Source organism: Medicago sativa, chromosome 4 (genome assembly GCF_051527215.1).
Source record: "Medicago sativa cultivar Bolivia chromosome 4, Bolivia_mono, whole genome shotgun sequence".
In the NCBI taxonomy this organism is placed as follows: domain Eukaryota; kingdom Viridiplantae; phylum Streptophyta; class Magnoliopsida; order Fabales; family Fabaceae; genus Medicago; species Medicago sativa.
The window spans coordinates 53,159,772-53,182,193 of record NC_140752.1 but is presented as its reverse complement, the minus strand read 5'-3'; the positions used below and the strand labels follow the sequence as shown (position 1 = coordinate 53,182,193).

General features: G+C 29.8%; 2 protein-coding genes across 2 annotated transcripts; one reads left to right on the top strand and one right to left on the bottom strand.

Moving 5' to 3' along the window:
* Positions 1-10,901: 10,901 nt before the first annotated feature.
* Positions 10,902-13,425, top strand: LOC146929804 (putative expansin-B2). The gene is made up of 4 exons (XM_085701543.1): positions 10,902-11,079; positions 11,176-11,288; positions 12,468-12,649; positions 12,992-13,425. Exons 1-4 carry the CDS (start codon positions 10,902-10,904, stop codon positions 13,311-13,313), a joined length of 795 nt encoding a protein of 264 aa, XP_085557669.1. The 3' UTR covers positions 13,314-13,425.
* Positions 13,426-18,521: 5,096 nt separating this feature from the next.
* LOC146929803 (dirigent protein 1-like) lies at positions 18,522-19,244 on the bottom strand. The gene has a single exon (XM_085708256.1). The coding sequence runs from the start codon at positions 19,183-19,185 to the stop codon at positions 18,637-18,639; it is 549 nt and encodes a 182-aa protein (XP_085564382.1). The 5' UTR covers positions 19,186-19,244; the 3' UTR covers positions 18,522-18,636.
* Positions 19,245-22,422: the final 3,178 nt, after the last annotated feature.

Here is a 22,422-nt window from a genome sequence, read left to right as displayed (position 1 = left end):
TTGTCGTGCCCCTACGTGGGTTCGCTAGATTGTACGTGGTAATGGTTGTTTAGGACTGTTCTCTTTTATTGCCATTTTTGTACAGAATTGTTGGGTTTTGGTTTTGTGGTATACTGGGTCAGTTTGCCCCCCCCCCCCCCCCCCCCCAACCCAAGTCTTGTATTTCCTTCTCTTGATAAAAAATTGTCCCGTATTTTTTTCTATTTATCAATGACAAACATATAGATTTATTGAAAAATAATAGTCTCTAGTTTATTTCAAAGATATTTATTATTATTGAAAAATGCTTCCCCTCTATGTTTTTGTTTATATATATCTCGTATTTTTTAGTTTTTTATTTTGACAAAAAAAATCATATGCAAGAAGCAATGTCGTCAATTGAGACTGCAATTTTTCAATTAGTGCAAAATATATCTTATAAATAAATAAAAAAAACTATTTTTGCATATTTAATAAATTATAATTCTAGTTTTTTAATTTTGAAATTATGACATTTTATATGATTATTATTTTGATTATTTTTCAAAATTTTGTTGTTGAAGATTTTTATTTGATTGTTGGTTATACTTTGTTACTTTAGTATGTCATAAATGGGGTCATTAAAAAAAAGTTTGTGTTAAATGGTGTAATTGGACTATGACTTTTATGATTCAACCTTACATTGCCACATGTAACTTTTCTTTTAAACTAGTATAGTGACCCGTGCCAAGCACGGGAAATAAAAAACTTTTAGGATCAAATGTATAGATTTTATATTATGTTATAGTATTAAAGTTATAAGTGTGGTTATAATTTAAATTTGACATGGGAAAAAAAATATCATCTTAGCATATGTAATATTTTTGCAAAAATACGTCAACGTACTGTATATTATTATTTGTTGACATAATGTATTTTATTAATCATAAAAACTAAAAAATTTATATTTTTTAATATAATAGTCAGTGTCAGATGTATACACCTAGTCTGTGAATGCAAACGTTAAATTTTTTACGGGTGTGTATAAGTATAGTTTGGGCTACAGAAACGCCGATTGTTATTTTTTTTATTTTTTACAAAATCAATGGTCTAAAGTAAATATTGTATTTTAGGGTAACAACGATGTAAAAAAAAAAACGTTCCGTGTATTGTTATACCTGAAAAGTGCATCAATTAAAAGTCAATGGCAGGAGGATCTGCTTATATAGAAATTGCATGTCTTGTAATGACCAGTACGCCTTACAAAGAAATAAAAAAAAATGACTTCCAAACAATACGCAACTTTTGTTTTCTAAATTACAGCAACAACAATTGTAAAACATAACCAATGATCATACTTTTTGAAAAACTTCACGATACATAACATTTGTGGTCTCCTTGCAAACATTATTATCTTCATCCAAGATGAGCAGCTTCAAACCTTTTCTAGAAGTAACTCGAGAGACAGCGACATAGAGTTGTCCATGCGTGAACACAGACTTAAGAAGATTAACTCCCACTCGAGATAAAGATTTACCCTGACTTTTATTTATTGTCATTGCAAAACAAAGCGTCAATGGAAATTGTCTGCGCCTGAATTTGAAGGGTAGTCCTGGATCACTCGAAATAAGATTCATCCTCGGAATGAATACCCTGGTAGCTACCCTTTTTCCTGTAATTACGGTAGCAACTATCACGCTCTTCCCTAGATGTGTAACTGTCAGCCTCGTACCATTACACAGTCCATTGGCATGATCGATGTTTCTCATCAGCATAACTGGACATCCCACCCTTAGTACCATTAAGAAATTCTGTTGTGAACCACTCGCTTTGGACATCAGAATTTTCACCCGATCGACAAACAGAATCAGAGCTTAAATACTTTTTCTCTTCATCTGGAATCAGTGACATCATATATTCGTTAACATGCTCAGCTGAATCAAGCGTTGGTGCGAGTATTCCCTTTCTTGGAAAAATAGCGGGTCACCAAGGTTATCATTCAAATCGGGATACATAAAGTCTATAAGTGACATCAACGGATTTGTTGTGTCTGATATGAGCAAATCTTCAGGAATTTCTACCTGCATTTCACCATTCTCATCCGAAGTGTCGTTGACGTCTCTAATTACCAAAATTAACAATTTCTTCCTGCTCTGCAGGTACCGAAGATGCACCTAATCTCATATTAACAGTAAGCCTCAACAAATTACAATAAGCTCATATCTTTGATGAATTGATTGAGGCATCAACAATATCCTGCCTCGTTCCTTTTCGAACAACAGGCAATATCTGCCTGAAATCACCACCTAAAACTACTGTCATTCCACCAAAATGTCTAAACTCGTTTAAGGGATCATTCTTGGACATGGGATCATTCTTGGACATGATATCATGCATTGATCGGTCAACTTCCTCAAAGCACCATCGGTGCATCATTGGAGCCTCATCCTAAATTATCAACTTTGCAGCATGCACCAGGTCTGCCCTAGGACTATCCTTTTCCATTGTAAGCGATGATGCCTCATTAATCTCAATAGGGACTGTTAGTGTCGAGTGCACGGTTCTTCCACCTGGTAATAGAAGAGTCGCTATAGTGCTGGATGCAACATTCAATACAATTAACCCCTTCGATCTAACAGCAGCCGATAATGTTTTCCATATAAAGGTTCTTCTAGTACCACCGTAACCATATAAGAAAAAGAAATCACCGTCGTCAGAATCAACGAACTCCATGATTTTGTCATGCACACATCTTTGTTCATCAGTTAGCATCAGTAACATATCAGCGTGTGTCTTTTCCAGTTCATCTTTGTTGTAATTTAGCTCATCAACGATAAGCTTGTTTGTGAAAGTTGGCATGTCTGTTGCGTTTGGCCTGGGCATAGATTTGAAATCAGTAAGCGACTGTCTGTTTTCCTGAAGCAGCATTTCAATTTCAATCAAACACAGGTTCTTCACGTCATCGTCACTGATATGCAGATCTTCATATTAAATGTAAAGTCACGAAATTAATATTAACACCCTTGCATGCATATGTGTGCACGTTGAAGAGAAAGAAAAAATATTAGCTTTATATGAGAATCCTTTATATTTAAACATATCAGCCTAAAAAATGTGGAAAATGCTGAATGGTATCGTAGAGTTAGTAACTCTTAGTTTGTTCTTTACTATATCCTAAAAAAGTACATCTTAACTACTTAAACTACTCTAATCAGCCTTTACTATATCCTTGAAGACACACCCCTCGAAAACAACATTGTCATCAAGGTTGGAATGTGCTAAATTTCTTAATGTATAATAGTCTTCAAATGTATCACCCTTATCCCTATTTTTTGTTAGTGAAGTACTGTTTGTCTTCACATCTTCAACAATAACATGAGTAGTTTCTCTCCACTTCCTTTGCATAAGCTTTTCATTTTGAGAAAAAGAGAGATAGAACCATTTGAAATAAATTATTTGTCTAAGAAACTTTTATAAAAATAATTGTCTCGTCCATGTCATTTGCACCCTGATGCTAAACTCGTCATCACAGAATTCCAAGCAATTTTGGCTTGTGTTGCTTCAAAAACAACAACAAAGGAGTACGCAAAGAAAAGTGCGGTGGAGACAACACTAACAAAGCGTATCTCAGTGGAGACACGTTTTTACTTTGAATTTTAATGTTACCTCTTAATGCATTTTAAGTGCAGCTTTTCCTTTTAAAGTTGCATAGTGACACGCCATTTGTTCTAATTCTCATCAATGACAATTACAACATGTTCTAGCGTTAAAAAGAAAAACATATCATTATGTCTTGAAACATGCCTATTTTCATTTCTGTCTTTGTCATAAAAACTAAAAATGATAGTAAGAGAATATAAGCAATGCAACGGAAATTAACGTACTTATTTTATTTACTTTTACTCGAACAATTTACATATTTATTTAAGTTTAACTATATATATATATATATATATATATATATATATATATTTTAAATTGAATATTAATCTACACAAAGTTAGTGAATATTTAAGTTATTTGATATATAAATCAGTATAAATTTAAAGTAACTTTAGTATAAATTGTAAAGTTTTTTTTACAAAAAATATAACTCGTAATTTTGTGTAATTTTTGTAAAAATATTATATAGTTTTATTAAGATATTTGCTATTACAAATATAAAGTATATGTAGTTTACAACTATATTTTATTTTAAATTAGTATCTTTATCCTAACTAATAAATTGTTTCAAGGGGTTGAATAGTTCAAATGGTTTGAGTTAAGGAATAAGAAGTTTGAGATACTGTGGTCAAACTGAAACGAAAGAGTAAAGATTAATCTAACAACTACAAATTTGTGGGCTACAATCCAATCTCATATCCTCTTTACATTCACAATATCTTTTTTTCATTCTTATCCTCAATAATGCCTACACCATTTCTCGATCTAACTATTCCAGTTTAACAATGCTTAAATACTGAACTATCTAATTCTTTCACCTTTTCACCCACCCACTTAGTTTCTTGTTGGCACTTAAAATTAATCTTCTTCCTAGTCATAACGTCAATGATTTCCATATATGTTCAAGTAAGGGTGCCTTTATTCCATGTTCAAAAACAGATCATACTCTCATGAACTAACTTCTTTACCCACACTTGTTCACAAAGGTGGGGGACCCTTCATTATTTTTTACTTCATTCAGGCATCGATGTATCCACCTTTGCTCATTTAACATTGTACTTGAGCTATACAACACGTTTCTTCTAGGCACTGACCTAATGTTCACACTATTATATACTTGGTCCATGCCATAGAGATTCAAAGTGTTTCAATTAAATTCAAGTGTTCAAGTTTTAAACAGTAGAATCTAGTCCAAGTCTTGAAATTTTTATAACATTTAATTAAAGAGTTTTTCTATCATGTGCAAATTTACACATGTTAAGAAGTTTAAAGTAGTATCGTTGATTTGGAACTTGTGTATTTTCTATTAATATGTAATTTTTTAATAAATAATTATTGTTTTTCAATAAATAGTTGCTGCTTTTAGATACTTTAACATGTGCAATAATGCACCCTTTAACTATATATATATATATATATATATATATATATATATATATATAAAAGATATTTGTTAAAAAGTTATGTGCAATTATTTGTTAATCCATCCTAATGAAACTTGATTGCATCAAGTAATAGATTACAATGAAAACCGACCCATCATGTGAACACATGTAGGCGCGGATACAAAAGCATGTTTGCTTATTTTGAAATAGGTCTCCTCATCGATAATTAATTTTTTTCATACCCATAACGATCATAAAATTATATTTGCTTAAATTTAATTTTTTTTTGAATATTTTTTTTTTAATTAGACGACGAATGAATTGAATGATTCTATTTCCCTCATCAATGGAACTCTATTCAGTTCATTAAAAAACAATGACATATTGAAAGTGCCCATCCCACTTTTACTAAAAAAAAAAAAAAATTCAGGAGAAAAACAGGTATATTTTTATTTTATTTTTTAGGAAAAAGAATGGTTTGCATGGTATAATATGAGTTAGAGTGTCCGTTGTACTCTCTTTTATTATGTATTATTTTTCATATTAAAACTCAAAACCTTTTTGTACCAAAAAAAAACTCAAAACCTTTAAATATCCAATTTTATTCATTTTACTTCTGATAAAATATATTTTTTTAATTTTGATTTAATGCACATTAGGATTATAGAAATAATTTTTTTTAATGATTTCTATAATAAAAAAATTCATAATAAAAACACTAAAAATTTCAATTCTTGTAAATAAAAAACTATAATAATCATTTATAAGTATAATAGAAATTTCTACAACTAATTAATTAGCTTATCTTTAACTTTCATTTAAAATTTAAGGGTGACCATTGTTTTTCTGTTAAATTTTAAATTAGCAACCACATAATATCAAATAAGTTATTTTTCCCAATTTTTTTATCAGTATGAAGTTCATATTTTGATTGATTCTCATGATTACCAAGAACTTGCTTGGTTTGATTTATTTTTTATTTGAAAGATGGTTTAATGATCTATTGTTTACCAAGAATAGTAGAAACATGTATTGAAGATTCGGATGAGGGTCAAGAGTAAACACAACTAAGAGAATGAGACATACCTATTTATTATTGCTTGATTTAAAATATTCCTTGAATTTGTTTTTTGTGATTGACTTGATTGAAGCATTTCAAATTTCTACAATTTGTTTACCTTTAATACAATTAATTCATGGGTTTTATTTTTTAAAAAATAAAAGAGGATTTTTTTTTATGATGGTTTAAAAGTCATTTAAAGTTGATTGACTATGGAAAACAGAAAACTTGTTTTATATTCTCAAATGATTTAAAGAACTCAGTGAATTTCTTTTTTAAGATAGCCCTGATTGTAGCATTTCAAAGTTTCAACAAATCATTTATAATTAATACAATTAAAGTATGTGTTTAATTTTTGAAAGAACAAAATAGGATTTTTTTATGCTTATTTAAAGGTTATTTAGAGGTACTTTCTAACAATTTTTTATGTCGTATTCACGCGGAAGTCACGATCCCTTGCTATAAGCATACACAACAACTAATAACAATCACTTGAACTATTTTATTTCTCCCAAGTCTTTGGAATCAAATGTCGTGAAACAAAGAAAAAAAAGATAGCCTATTTAGAAAGTTTGTACCAAATTAACTTCATTCAAAATATTACAATGTTTATTTCAAATATTACAATGCGATCACTTATTTAGAAAGTTTATACCAAATTAATTACATTCAAAATATTGTTGATCCTTAGAGATATTTGTCTTAATTAAAAAAATAATAATGTCTCGAATTTTCATAATTTATAAACATAAAATATAAACTCCTTAATTATTTGGTCAAAGGTTTATTTCATGGCACTACAAAAAAAAAAGTTTTATTTCATGGCATTCTTAAATTTTTCTCGAAAAAAGAGTTTTCTCTTTACTCTTTTGTGAAAATGACTAAATGAGCTGTAACTATATAAATCAATTAATATTTTTTTATTATTTTTATTAATTACCATTTACATTACAACATATATGGTGTTGTGATGGATAAATTAAATATGTCAATTAAGATTATTACTTCGCTCAACAAAAAAAATAAAATCATAACAAATTAAATACTAAAATTTGTAAGCAATAAACGAATATACAATTTACCGAAGAAAAGAGGACATGAGATTGTTGGTTTGGAATTGAAACTTGGGTGTTGCCATTTGATAGTGTGTGTGCATGATGTTTATTTTTTATTTTGACTAAACCGACTTTAAAAAATGGAGAAAATGATAAACTCCATTATAAACTAATTGTAGTAAAAAGCATTAAAATGATGATTAATTTATTAACTAATTTCATCAAAATAATACTCATTTGTTCCATTTTTCAGTCTGATTACATATAAATTATAACAAAAAATTATACAATTCTTCTTTGTATAAGAGACATAAAAAGTGACTCATCATAGTAGAAAATTTATCTAGATTCTTTTCTAATAAGAACGACTATTTTTTTTTTAATCTCAAAGTTTGTCATAATGTCATCTAATTTTTTCCTCTAGGCCCTCGTGTGAAGAATATGTTGTCTTGAACTCAACCACCAAATAATCGGTTTCATCTATAAAATAATATCTCAATATTCTTATTTTTTGTACTTGTTCGTGATTTCTTGATTCAAATCACCTGTATGCATCAGAACCATAAAAGCAAAAAAAAAAAAATATAGCATTCATTTATGAACCATCCATAAATTTAAACAGAATAATAAAGAAAACAAAAAAGCATAAACAATGTCATAAAAACATAAGGAAGAATAAAATAAGTCACCGGAAAAAAAATTAAAGGAGAAATGAAGATTTTTTATATAGGAGAGACGAAGAAACTATTTTTATGTTGTGAACGTTTGATTCATCAAAATCGCAGCATGAAAGAAATATTACTCTTGAAACATTGACATCAATGAAAAAAATATGAAGAAAAAAGAATAAAAAAACTAAACAATCTTTGTGTGAACATTTGAATCATCAAAATCACAACATAAAGGAAATATAAATCTTGTAGCATTGATATCACAACATAAAAGAAATATAAATCTTGTAGCATTGATATCAAAGTAAAAAAAAAAAATGAAGAACAAAGAATAAAAAACTAAACAAAATAGAAAGAAAAAGAAAGAGTGACATAGAAAAAAAAAACGGGGGATAAGAGTTGTGAATTGTGATGTGAAATTATGTCAATCCAAATTTCTAATTTATACACTTGTTTCACACCGTAATTTGGTATAATAACCATTATTTTTTTAACATTCTTAAAAAACAATTGTTCTATATAGGGTATTCATTTACAAAATTATTTGGTCATGAATCAATTTTAATATCCTTAAATTATTTTAATAGCCATTAAAAGCGTATCATAAAAAAGTGTCCTATTCTAAGTTTTTTTTTTTTTTGAAATCTCCTATGCTAAGTTTGAGGTGATTTTGACATATATATTTAACATAATCATTTAAAAATATCGTAAAAATAGAGGTCATTTTTTTTTCTTCCGATTATGTGTTTTTTTATTATTATTATTATAATATATGTAATGATCCAAGCTTAAACAATTAAAATTTTGATCAGTGATAATAGTGAACATTTTCTCACTAAATGTTTCATTAAAAATAATAATTCTTATTAATAGTTTGTTTTCATTATTGTTTTCACATTATAGTGACATTTAAGTTTGACCCTTTTTTATAATAATATTACAATATATAAACTTCTTTATTTTCTTAACGAAAATACGACATATGCTATTTTTTAAGAACGAAAATACAAAACATAATGAAGTGTATCATTTGGTTTTGTTACTTTTAATTTCAAACACAAAATAATTTAGATATAAATAGATTCGTGTGTATATGTGTGTGAAAAGAAAAAATTCAATTAAAATAATAGTTCAGATATATTATATATTTAATATTCCATGAATAGCAACACATGAAATTAGAATAATTTTATAAAACTCAAATAAAAATAAAATTAACAGCATTAAATATCAAATTCATTGTGAGCAAAAGAAAACATATATATATATATATATATATATTTTTTAATAATATGGCTCGTTTGATATAAGTTATAAAACATTTTAAAAAAACATAAAAAAAAATAATGCATGTTTTTTTTGTTTTTTGTTAATAACATGGCTACTTGATATAAGTTATAAAATATACAACGACAGTCTTAAATTTAATCGGTTTCTCTCAAAAAAAAAAAAAGATTAGTTTAAATAGGGTATCAATCGGTCAATATTACAACAATATTTTTCATTAAAAAAATTATTATTAATTTCTTTTTTAGAGAATTTATATATTGCATTACATTATAATACAAATAATATAACACAATGATATAATATAATTGATACATATGATACCAAAAATGAATTACAAATGTATGTATAGAAAAAAAATGCTTCCCCTCTATGTTTTTGTTTAAATTTATCTCGTATTTTTTAATTTTTTATTTTGACAAAAAAAAATCATATGCAAGAAGCAATGTAGTCATTTGAGATTGTAATTTTTCAATCAGTGCAAAATTTATCTTATAAATAAAAAAAACTATTTTTGCATATTTAATAAATTATAATTCTAGTTTTTTAATTTTGAAATTATGTCATTTTATATAATTATTTATTTTGATTATTTTTCTAAATTTTGTTGTTGAAGATTTTTATTTGATTGTTGGTTATACTTTGTTACTTTAGTATGTCATAAATGGGGTCATTAAAAAAAAGTTTGTCTTAAATGTTGTAATTGGACTATGGCTTTTATGATTCAACCTTACATTGCCACATGTAATTTTTCTTTTAAATTTGATTTTGATATGCCATGTGTATTGTTCATTTTAAACATTCTCAAATGTATGTATAGATAGAATAGATAGATAGATAGATGATATAGATTTTAGACAACTATAAGAACAGTTTGTGTGTTTGGTAAGAATTTGCTTAAAATTGCTCTAACTATTCCTCTCAAATATAAGAGTTGAGAAGATTTACAAAATGACCATGTTATCCTTTAAACTAATGAGATTAATTGAGGAAGTATTAGTAAAAATGGTGGACATTAATTTTATTAAATGGGTTTGTCTAATAGTAGTAGATTTGTAATATACAATCAATTGTAGACTTTTTGTTTCAACGTTTAAGACTATAAATCCTACTAGTTAGGATTTGACTCGGCGTTAAATTAAATAATGAAATGGCAACAAGTTTTTGTCACATATCGAAGCCCCACTCAGAAAAACAAAAAAGTTTTTGATTGAGCAAGTAGCAATAAAAGAAGCATGTCAAAAGAATTAGTAAAAGTATCAATATGAAATAAATATAACTTTAAATAAATTACAAAATAAAAATACAACACAAAACATATAGGAATTGAAAACAAAAATTATATTGAGAAGGAAGAACCTGATTCATGTGTCCCGTAAATTTTTCTATTAAACGGTCTTGAAAACTTCGTACTTAGTAACAACAGAAAATACAAAAAATGCTTCACTTTTTTTTTTTTTTTGAGGAAAGAAAAAAAAAATGCTTCACTTGATAAAGGAATCATCTAAATAAACGCATCAGTTGATAATTGTAAATGACAATCATATACGTATCATTGTTTTCAATTATAGAAATCCCTGCTTAATTAAATTTCCTAAATGAAATGCTAATGAATAAATACATGCGATAATTTCGTACATTATGGGAGGACTAATTGATTATACGATTAATTGATTGATATAGCTTTTATGACAAAATTAAAATATGATACCATTTTTGAAAATATTTTTACTTTAAATACGACTACTTTGGTCGCAGATTTGCATCAACAGTCAACACTATTATCGATCAAACCTCTCTTTTCATTTTAGCAAATTGCATCATGGCTGTTGTTCTTAATCGCATGATTTCTCTTGTAATATTTTCTTCTCTTATGTTAAACCCTAGTTATTGCCTCAACCGTAAATTGTTTAATGTTTCTGAAATTCAAAATGATAATGATCAATGGCAAACGGCAATAGCTACATGGTATGGTGCCCCAAATGGTGCTGGATCGGATGGTGAGTGTTACATAATACACATGTTTTTTTGGTTACATTATGTATATATTGTAGTAAAATATTGATTTTTTTAAATTTATTTTTTTATTTGTGTAGGGGGTGCATGTGGATATGTTGATAGTGTAGAGAATCCTCCACTTTCTAAAATGATATCAGCTGGAGGTCCATCTATTTTCCTTGGCGGTAGAGGATGTGGTGCTTGTTATCAGGTGCATGCAACTCTTGTTTATGTGATTTTTTTATAATATATTAGCAAATCCTTTTTTTTTTTTTATGTGCATATTAAAATAAGGTTCTCATGTTTATTTTTTGTAATTTTGAGAATATTTCAAAAAAAGAAACCAGAATTGAAAAGGCCTAGTTTTTTTTAAGGGAAAATATCTAGTTATACATTACAACATGGATATGAACCACTAAAATAAGGATCGCATTGGGGTCTGTTTGATTTATCATTTTTTTTGTCTCCAGAAAACATGTTAGATTTGTTTTCTTTTAATATTATTATACATCTGATCTTCATCTTCTTGTAAAATTATGTATAAAATTTGTGATTTGTGACCATAATTTTGCTACAAAATGTGTTGCTTGTTAATCTCAAATACAATCTTAAAAGTATTTCCTTGGCAAAAAAAACTGAAATAAAATTGGTGGTTCGGGATTCTTCTGGTACTCTAGCCCCACTCTAGTACTAATTTAGCTTGCTGTGGTTTATTTTATATATTATATTTTCGTTTAAAAAAAAAGCAGATGATACTTTTTTTTGAAGAAGCTATATTATTTTTCGTTTAAAAAAAAAAGCAGATGATACTTTTTTTGAAGAAGCTAAATTAATTAGCCCATTAAAATTGACACCGGAGAGAATCGAACCTGAGACCGAAGAACACACTCCCAAGTCTCAAACCAATACCTTGGAGTGTGCCCTTCCAGGTATAAAAAAAAAACAGATGATACTTATTTATAAAAATAGATACTTAGAGCTATTTTATGAAACAGTTTTGAGAAACTAATTTTTTTTTCTTCTTCAAAACAATGTAACAGATCTTTAATATTCACCAAACATGATTGTTTATGGTTAGAAAAAATTGATATATTCATATATAAAATTTCTTAAAGACAATTTAATAAAAAGAATATATTGCAATAAATACAAAGGAAATACTAACAAGTGTCTTAAGATCATTCTTTAAAAAACCATAATTGGTAAGTTTTTTTTTTTGGTTACAATAATTGGTAAGTTTTTATGAACGTTTGTATATTTAGTGCATTAAAAATTAAAATATTTGACTTTCTTTAAATAATAATTTCTTTGTTTAAAATCTTTAATGGGAGCATTGGTTAGTCTGATTTTAAATATAAATATATTTTAATATTTAATGTTACATTTTCAGGTGAAATGCACCGAAAATAGTGCATGCTCAGGAAGTCCAGTGAATGTGGTGATAACCGATAATTGTCCTGAATGTGAATCTGCCCATTTTGATTTAAGTGGAACTGCCTTTGGTTCCCTTGCAAATCCAAACCAGGCTGATAATCTTCGCAATGCTGGAAGAATTAACATTCAGTACACAAGGTATTTCTTATTTAATTATATTATTAGATTTTAATTTTTAAAAAACGAAAAGAAAATTGGACTTCTGTGAAGAAAAAATATATATATTTTTTTAGGTTAAGTAGTTTAGTGGTTAGATAGATTCACATTAAAAGTTGTAAAAAGTGTAAAACCCGGATTCTAACTTCACCCTTGCAATTCATCTTTTAAACTCAAAATTTAGGGTTTGAACCCGGCCACAGTGCATCACAATGTTCTTACCAACTAAATTATGCTCATTTTCTAGTTTATGTGTGTGTATTTCTTTCTAATTAGTATGGCAAACACTACACTTATAATTACTTCCATAATTTCAACTTGCAGGGTTGCATGCTCTTTTGGAAATTCAATAGTCTTTACAATTGATAATGGAGCCAACCCATACTATTTTGCAACAGAAATAGAATATGAAAATGGAAATGGCGACCTTGTTGCAGTTGAATTGAGCCAATCAAACACATGGCTTCCAATGTTTCGTTCTTGGGGTTCAAGATGGGCTTTTAACACAGGTTCACCGTTACAAACTCCATTTTCCATTAAGCTCACAGAAAGTGGAAATGGAAGTAACAACACCATTATAGCAGAGAATGTGATTCCACAAAATTGGCAACCTGGCCAAGTTTATCGTTCACTTGTTAATTTCTAGAATCCTATAGAAGATGATTAATCGGTGATATGATACCCACGAGTTTTTGGATTTTAAATAAAAATAGGTACCCTTTAGTTAGTGTTTTTTTGCTACAACCCTTCTAGTGACTTTTGATTCTAGAAGAAAAGAAGACACGACTTGATCTGTAATAATCTTGTGTATTATGTTAGAGAGCAATATTGATTATGTTACAGTCTAGTTCTCTTTATTTTTGGTCAATATAAGCATTGAAAAATTTGATCTATTTTCGTTTCTTTTATCCCTGATTTCCTCTCTTAATTATGAAGTGTGACTGCGCGAATTTGATCGTAAAATTTGGTGAGATACCATATCAATCTCTTTCTTGTTACTAACATAATGTTTTAAATTCGATGGCAACAAAGATGCTATCCATGATCCTTTTCACTTTGAGAGAGGCGTGAAAAGAAAATCTCATACCCCATAGATGAAAGAATAAAGCTTGCAATGAGAAAAGTTATAAAGAAGAGTTTAAGAGTAGAAAATTCATTATTCACCAATCTGATTTTACGAGTGAGATAGGATCCTTTAATCTATATATATTTGGAAACTAGAGCAAGTTAGTCACCTACAAGCCTAACTAACTAGCTTACTACATAACCAACCAACTGCCAAGTACTTAATTAGTTACACAAAAACACGGTAATTTATAATAATACAAGTAACTTCATAAAACTCCACTAATTTGCACAAGTAACAAGAGCAATGCTCAATAGGTGAAATTATTCAGAGAATAACAATAATTTGAAGAGAAATTCTTCCTACTCTATATACTTTTCACATGCTCTTCACTTTTTCTATTTTACCAATTTTCAAATTATATCATTCGAAATATAAAAACATATTATGAATTATATAATCTGAAATATGCCATTATATAATCTCAAACATACTCCTCCTCCCAACCATGAGCACACTTGCACCGTGAGGATTGACACCCACATGCCATGATATTTGTTCCAACTAAGGAAGTGATTCTCATATATCCTACAAGATCTCATCTGGATAAAATCGATCTTAGTGACGTTCTCTACTCCCCGTATCATCAGCACCCAACACATGTATGCAGTGGCGGAGCCAGAAATTTTGTATAGTGGGCCACCAAAATATATATATATATATAATTTCTTTATTGAAAACATAAATATACATCACACTAAAGTAAAGAACTAGCAAGAAAATGTAATTCCAGTTTATGACACTTCACATATAGAGGGTGTGCAACACACTGAATAGAAGCGAAACAACAACAATGTGAAACAACACACTGAATAGAGTCTGGTTTTCAGGCATGCCGGACGAACTGAGTAACTTAAGTTTCACCATTAACACAAATTTAAGGTCAACAAACTAATAATATATGTTCCGTCTCATTACATTAATAAATAAATTATAAATCTATAAGATTGAAAATATCAAATTACAATTTACAATAGGGGATTTAACCTTTAAAAGATCAACAATGTAGGAAACTAAAAGTGAGAGAGGTTTGTATTATATGTAGTGTTTGCGTTTTCTTTAATGAATTTTATTATGGATGTGAGACAAAAACAAATGTATTATTGAAATTTTGAAGTGTGTGTCATGTGTTCTATGTGAGTGGAATAGAGAAATTTCAAACATTTTAATTGGATGATAGATTAGTGTGGGCTGCTTGGTAAAATTTCAACATATAGATATGTAGTGCTAATTAATTTCACAAAACATAGTGCAGGCATGTGCTCCCACTATGTTGTATGTGCCTCCGCCCCTGCATGTAAGTTAGTCACCTACAAGCCTAACTAACTAGCTTACTACATAACCAACCAACTCCCAAGTACTTAATTAGTTACACAAAAACACGGTAATTTATAATAATACAAGTAACTTCATAAAACTCACTAATTTGCACAAGTAACAAGAGCAATGCTCAATAGGTGAAATTATTCAGAGAATAACAATAATTTGAAGAGAAATTCTTCCTACTCTATATACTTTTCACATGCTCTTCACTTTTTCTATTTTACCAATTTTCAAATTATATCATTCGAAATATAAAAACATATTATGAATTATATAATCTGAAATATGCCATTATATAATCTCAAACATACTCCTCCTCCCAACCATGAGCACACTTGCACCGTGAGGATTGACACCCACATGCCATGATATTTGTTCCAACTAAGGAAGTGATTCTCATATATCCTACAAGATCTCATCTGGATAAAATCGATCTTAGTGACGTTCTCTACTCCCCGTATCATCAGCACCCAACACATGTATGATGTATGCTATAGCAAATCAGTCTTTACTCAGGATAACTTAGATATGGATCCTCACATGGTCCGTTATCTACCAGAGTGCATGCTGCACCAATTTGGATATGTGCAAACCATTCCAAGACATCCACATGGGTTTGCTTCTCCGAGGACGACCCGAAATGAGGTGGGTCAGCGCTACGTATAATATCTTAATCATGTGTTGTCTGCACAGGAGTTGGACATGGTTAATGTGACTAGTGTAGAGCCGATAGTTGAATACATGAGATATGGGATATTACCATTTCACATTCTTCTGTCATACCTCCACCAGAGAATATACATGTCCCGAGGCAACTTAAGTTAGAGGCCCTTGATGAGTTTGTTGTTGAGGAGTAAGGGGCCACCGGTTTCTAGACATTAGCGAAGGCTAGGAAGCATCAGAGAACATGTTTGAAGTATCATTGGCGGTGATTAGGTGTAGCAGAAAAGTCTGACTTGGCTGAGTTTGTAGGAGATTATGAATGAAGTTTGGGGAGAGATGATCTATAAACGTAGGTGTAGGGGTGGTAGGGGTAATGACCAAGTAGTTTTCTAATTGTGCTGTATATTTTGGATAATTTTTTGTTTTTAATTTTATGTTTGGATCGTGTGTTGTAACCTATGGATATTGATGATACTTTTTTAATCCATGCTTCATTATTGTTGTTTCATAGGCTTCCCTTAAATATATTGCTTATAGTCCCCGTGAGCTTAGCTCAGTTGATTAGGACAATGCATAATATATGCAAAGGTTCGGGGTTCGAACCCCGGACACCAACAAAAAAAAATATTGCTTATAATTTGTTTTGATGCGTGTTTAAAGTAAAACCTTATTTCTCAATTTACCAAAAGAAAATGTGTCAGCTAATTAACACAGGTTTTGTTTCTGTACTAACATAGTTCGAATTACATAACTGGAACTGTATATTACACACTCAGAATATAATCTGAAATGTGTCGATTTATACACTAAAATTCGTCTTTGAAATGATCTCATGGGGCTTGACACATTTTGCATATTGTTTTCAAACTATTATGAAGGTTTTCATATTGCATTATATGAATTGCATATTTACAAGTTTGGACAAATCAGAGCAAACCTTTATTTTTTCGTTGCATTTTTAGGGGTTTCTGTTTATATAATTAGAATAAAGAAAGAAAAAAGAAGAAGGTATTTTTAGAAATAAATAAGGTGTGTCGGAATAGGGTAGGGTGGAAAAAGAATAGTCTACAAAATTTTCTTATCTAAATAACAAATAGGCTAAAAAAAATGGGCTCCAAAGAGCCCAAGGGAGTACAAGAAAAACTCAAGTGCAAGACGAAAATAACAAAGACTATTACTTTTTCCACCCTATTCATTTCCTCGCGCGCCTAAATTTTTAATTTTATTTTTCTTCTGAAAATGTCCTTGAAATTTTCGAATTTCATAATCCGAATTCATTTTTTCCTTTGTTATAGGGTGAAAAAATGAGTTATGGATTTTTTCGGATTTTGTAATCCGAAAACCTAAAAAAATAAGGCGTGTTACATGATTTTTTCGGATTACATAATCCGAACACCCCTTAAACACCTTTTTTCAAGGGAAAAACAGTCCGGATTATAATCCGAACTATATCAGCACAAATTCTAAACATGTTTGTAACATGACTAGTCATTTTATAGACAATATTAATCTTCCTAACTCTCATCATTCTGTTTTTGGTCATTGTTAACTGTTCTTAGTCACAAATCTGGTTTCGGACTACTTGATCGGATTGCTCCGAAACATCCCCAGAAAATCAGAAAAAATTCAAGGATCATGACTCCCGTAGGAGGGACTTCTCATGAGACTCCGCCCCTCAAAATCCAAAATTCCATCATTTAGACCCATTTTTTATTTTTTTTATTTTTCATATTCTCAGAAAAATCCGAAATTTTTTTGCATTAGTTTTATTTGATTTTTAGAATTTTTTGGTGGTATTTTTAGGATTTTATTTGACAGATTTTTAGCATTTTTTTTTACTTTGTTTTTTGTTGTTTTTAAAAGCAAAATTCAAAACTGCTTAAATGTGAGAGATTCTGATTGCTAATTATACATAAGCATAGTTCGGATTATAAAATCCGAATTAGTGAAACATGAAAAACTAAAGAAAATAACATCAAAGTGACAAACACAAACGAATGTGTCATATTGATCTTTTGTGCACCATTCGAACTCCTATGCACCAGGCAAACTCCAATCGCTATATGAGAAAGAGAAAAAGGAAATGGCATATATCGTGGAGGACGATCGAGAATAGACAGTCAACCAAATGTTGAAACAACCTGACACCATCTTTCCAGCACATAACAGATTCCACCTGTTATAGTGGGCATTTGGAAACCTTGTCTTCTTTTAATATTCCAAATTTTTTTTTTCTTGCGGTGGCCGGCGTTCAAACCCAGACCTTGCATATTTTATGCATTGTCCATACCAACTGATCTAAGCTCACGAGGACAAAAAATATTTTTATCTGATCAACAACATTTTGGTCTTTGGATTTTGTCCAAAAAAAAAAAAACATTTGGGGTCTTTGGATTATATCTTCTAAAAGTATATAATTTACACATTTCATTGTAGGTTCTATGCTTAATGGAATCTTGAACAAAAGCCTAGTTTTCTAGACCAGTTTTATTTTGAAGAGTTTTTTCTCTCTCAATATTTTCCACTATAAATAACCAATGGCGACCATTTTTATATTGGAATTCATATTAACTATTATTCGGCTAACCTCTTTCTTTTTCTTTTTTCTTTTTGATAAGAGGCTGGTCTATTTCAATCACAATCCCAGATCCACATGGAAAAAGAAAGAATAATACTAATAAGATCATATAAAAGGTTAAAAAAATAACACTATAGTAAGAAGACAAAAGATTCAAATTATTCCTTTATAGTTTTCATTTATTAATTATTTATAAAGCTTGTATGACATCATACATCCATATGATATTATATATCAACAAGCAATCAAGCATTAACCATATAATAATACATAATTTTCTCAAGGAATTGCCAAAGTTATAGTCAACCTAATGACAGAACGATCACTTGGAGCATCATAAGACATAGTTTCAAACACAACAAATCCCCTTGCATATCTAAACCTTCCTGTTCCAGAAACAACTGAGAGTTCTCTTGAATTATCACGTTGATGACTAGTACCTTGTATCTGCAAAGTGCTACCACTATATTCCCCATTGTTGAACACAAGTGACAAAACTATGTTCACATTTGCACCATCTAGAGAAGTCACTGTAATTACACCTTGAGCCCTTCCAATTTGAGTTGAAAATGGACTAGGGCTTAACATGACGGGGTCATCAACGACAAATATTGTTCCGAATGAGTGGTAAGACCAAACCCTTCCGTTAATGCCGATAACCGGCATAACGGTTGCGTTGAATCCTCTTCCCACATCTTGTAGGAAGAACACCAAGGTTGATGTTTGATTTGGTTGAGGTTGTGAGACTTGACTTTTAGCTATGATGATGGTTATCAAAAGAAATATTGAGGACATGATTTTGATCGGTGTTGAAAATGTTGGTGCCATTTTTGAAGTTATTGTAACTATTGATGAGAAATGTTGATGAGTTTAGTTCCTAAAATGGATGAAATTTATAGAAGTGATTAGAGGCAGAAATTGTGCTTAAAGAGGAAGAGTTCAATGATTTCGTAAAAAGACTTTCCTTTCACAGAATGTTATAAGAAATTTCATTTTCAAATATGGGTCGTATGTTTATCATGTGAATTATATGGGTAGCTTATAAAAAAATGTGAATAAATTAGATGCATAAAACGAAAATTACAGACACTCATTATACTAGCTTATTTCATACAAGAAGTTTTATAAATGAAATAAAGAGAATAATAATTTTATTAAATTATCTTTATTAATTGATGTATTTTATTATTGTTATTATTATTATTATTATTATTATTATTATTATTATTATTATTATTATTATTATTATTATTATTATTATTATTATTATTAGTATTATTATGTGAAATATAATAACTTGGACTAGTTTATTCAAAAAAAAAAAATAACTTGGACTGGTATGGGTCATACTAATTAAATGATATACAATTGAAATAAAATTTAACATTCATTAGTTATTTCTTAATAAAAAAAATACCTCTATTTTAAGTTACCACTAAAATCATCTCTCTTATAATATCAATAATTACACGGATGAATATCTAAAGTGAAACATTTTTTTGACAAATTTATTACTTCAACTATTTTTCTTAATACTTATCTACTTTATTAGAGGTCTTATAACAAGAGAGGGAAGGAGCAAAACTAATCATGGAAAAAGGAAGTTGCGTACCAAAAGGTGTAAAATTAGTAGAGTGAAATTAACGTGGGTATGATAATCAATCGTTAGACGTATAACAAGCATTATTCACCGACCATGTCAGCCCCCATTACAATTTGTGCTATACAATCGTAATTAACATGAGAATACGTTATTGCTTTATTCACCGACCTGACGCAAACGTAAAAAGCATAACCAGCAAGAAATCTAACCAGCAAGAAAGGTGATTCATTTGGCTTCAACATATTATTCTTGTTACATGTATGTAAGAGCATGTGATCACGGTTGTGCACATTGTTATGAATCGGTATTGTCCTTCGGTTTTCAGTTTATTTTGAATGATTGATATCAAGTGGTTAATAATTTCTACCAAAAAAATATATTATTTGAAAGAACTTGAGTTTGATTGTTGGATGAAACAATTTTTGGTCAACTTTACGTACCTCATGGTCTAACTCCGGATTACTGGAACCCCCTTACTTTAGGAACCGGCGAATGATAAAAAAAATAAAAAAAAAGTTTATTTTGAACGCCATTTAAATATCTCACAATTTTTTTTAAATATTTACACAGTAGATTAATAAGAAATGTAAATTAAAAAAATAGGCATTACGAAGTAGTTCTTTTTGTCCTTTAGTGGTTTACCTTGATGACCAAGTAACTCTTGAAACTAGTTGTTATTCCTTGTGCTTTTCTTTTCAGCTTCTGATCTTTGATTTTGATATTCTTGTGCAGCTTTAGACATGTTTCTTCTATCATTTCATTTGGTGTTTACTCAATCTATACTTCTGATGTCATTCTGACTTGCTTCTCATCTTTTGAACTTCAATAATTTTTGTGTCTGGACTTGTGATGATATGTCATCGTACGTTATTCTTAGCATTTTTTTCAGTCATTTTCAGTAGGTTTTACTAGCAGAGGAGTATTAGATCAATTGCTTATGATTTCAGAACATTTGTAATGTTTTCTATATTTGAGTCTGTAATTCTATTCTTCCCGAAACATAGCAATTTTAGGGTGTTTTGATGTAATTGACGAAGAAATCATGCTAATTGGCAAAGCAAGACATCTGAAGATTAGTGAAAACTTTTGGAAGATCAAGAATGAAGATTCAAGAGGCCTCAGAAAACGTTACAGAGAGAGAAATTTTGTTCCCAGGTCCCAAGACATCTTATATATATGGAAGCAAACATCTAAACAGACGGGGAAAATTCCTTCAGTTTGTTGCTTGATTTGCAAGAAAATAAAAATGAATAAATTTCTCATCATGCTCCTCTGATCAAATTCATTTTGCACAAGGTCGGAAAATTCCTTACACATATATCTTCATTTGTTCAGTCAAAGATATCATATTAACTAGATTAATTTTACAAAAAGTGTTGTGTCAATATGTCCTCTAGAAAAACCATTTTCTTTTAGAAAAGATCTCAATCTCTCATACCAATCTCTTGGTGCTTGTTTGATACCATATAAAGATTTTAAGAGTTTGAAAATGTAACACCCACGGCTGACGAGGGCAAGGGAGTGGTCACCAGAGCACAAGGCACGACAATGAGCGGCTCCCGGCAGCTTATAGAGGAACCGAATCACATCGGAATGAGAGGGATCTTGAGGCCGTGTAGGTATGGGACTACATGGTTGAAGGAAGGCTTCTAAGAATTGTTTGGTACTACCTATATCAACAAGATGCATCTTCTTTTTGGTAGCCCATTCCATAAGAACTCCACAGTTAAGCGTGCTTGACTTGGAGTAGCCTTTGGATGGGTGACCTACCGGGAAGTTTTCCGGTAAGCGTGCGAGTGAGGACAAAACATGCTGAAAAGACTCGTGTTGGTTTGTAGGGTCAGTCGGCAATGCTTAAAGTCGTCTGGGATGTTACAGAAAACATAGCTAGGTTTTTCCTTGTTGATGAAACTAGGAGTTTGATGAACATAAACTTCTTCATTTAGAAATCCACTAAAAAAAATGGACTTTTTACATCGGTTTGAAAAAGTTTAATGCATTTACGAGTGAGTTGTATATGCACATAAGTTTAATGCATTTAGAGTGAAAAACATAGAGAAGAAGTTGTGAGTATCACCATAAGAAAGCTAGCGAGCTTGGATTCAAGCTTGTTCATGCTTCTCCAACAACCAACCTTTATTTGTTAGTTATGCTCTCACTAGGTAACTAAACTCTTGGTGTTGGGATTAGATTTAATATCTAGGATTCAATGTAGCACTCTTAGTCTGCAGGTTGGTTGTATATGATTTATGCATTCAATATAATCTTTGGTTTAAATTTGTTCATACTGCTTTTGCCGACGTGCAATTCGTAAATGATCTTTTGATTTAGTTTGAGTAAGAAATTGCCTTAATATCTAACATATCTGGTTTACACCATGTATAGGTGTTAATCCTCTAGAAATAGTTATTAGGTCTATATTCATGAAAAAACTATGGTCGTATGCCATTAAAAAAATTGGC

Excerpts from the sequence above, each read along its gene's own strand:
- LOC146929804 (XM_085701543.1), top strand. The coding sequence starts at position 10,902 with ATGGCTGTTGTTCTTAATCGCATGATTTCTCTTGTAATATTTTCTTCT. Across the intron at positions 11,289-12,467 it reads GATGTGGTGCTTGTTATCAG|GTGAAATGCACCGAAAATAG; the intron begins GTGCATGCAACT and ends TTACATTTTCAG. Across the intron at positions 12,650-12,991 it reads ATTAACATTCAGTACACAAG|GGTTGCATGCTCTTTTGGAA; the intron begins GTATTTCTTATT and ends TTCAACTTGCAG.
- LOC146929803 (XM_085708256.1), bottom strand. The coding sequence starts at position 19,185 with ATGGCACCAACATTTTCAACACCGATCAAAATCATGTCCTCAATATTT.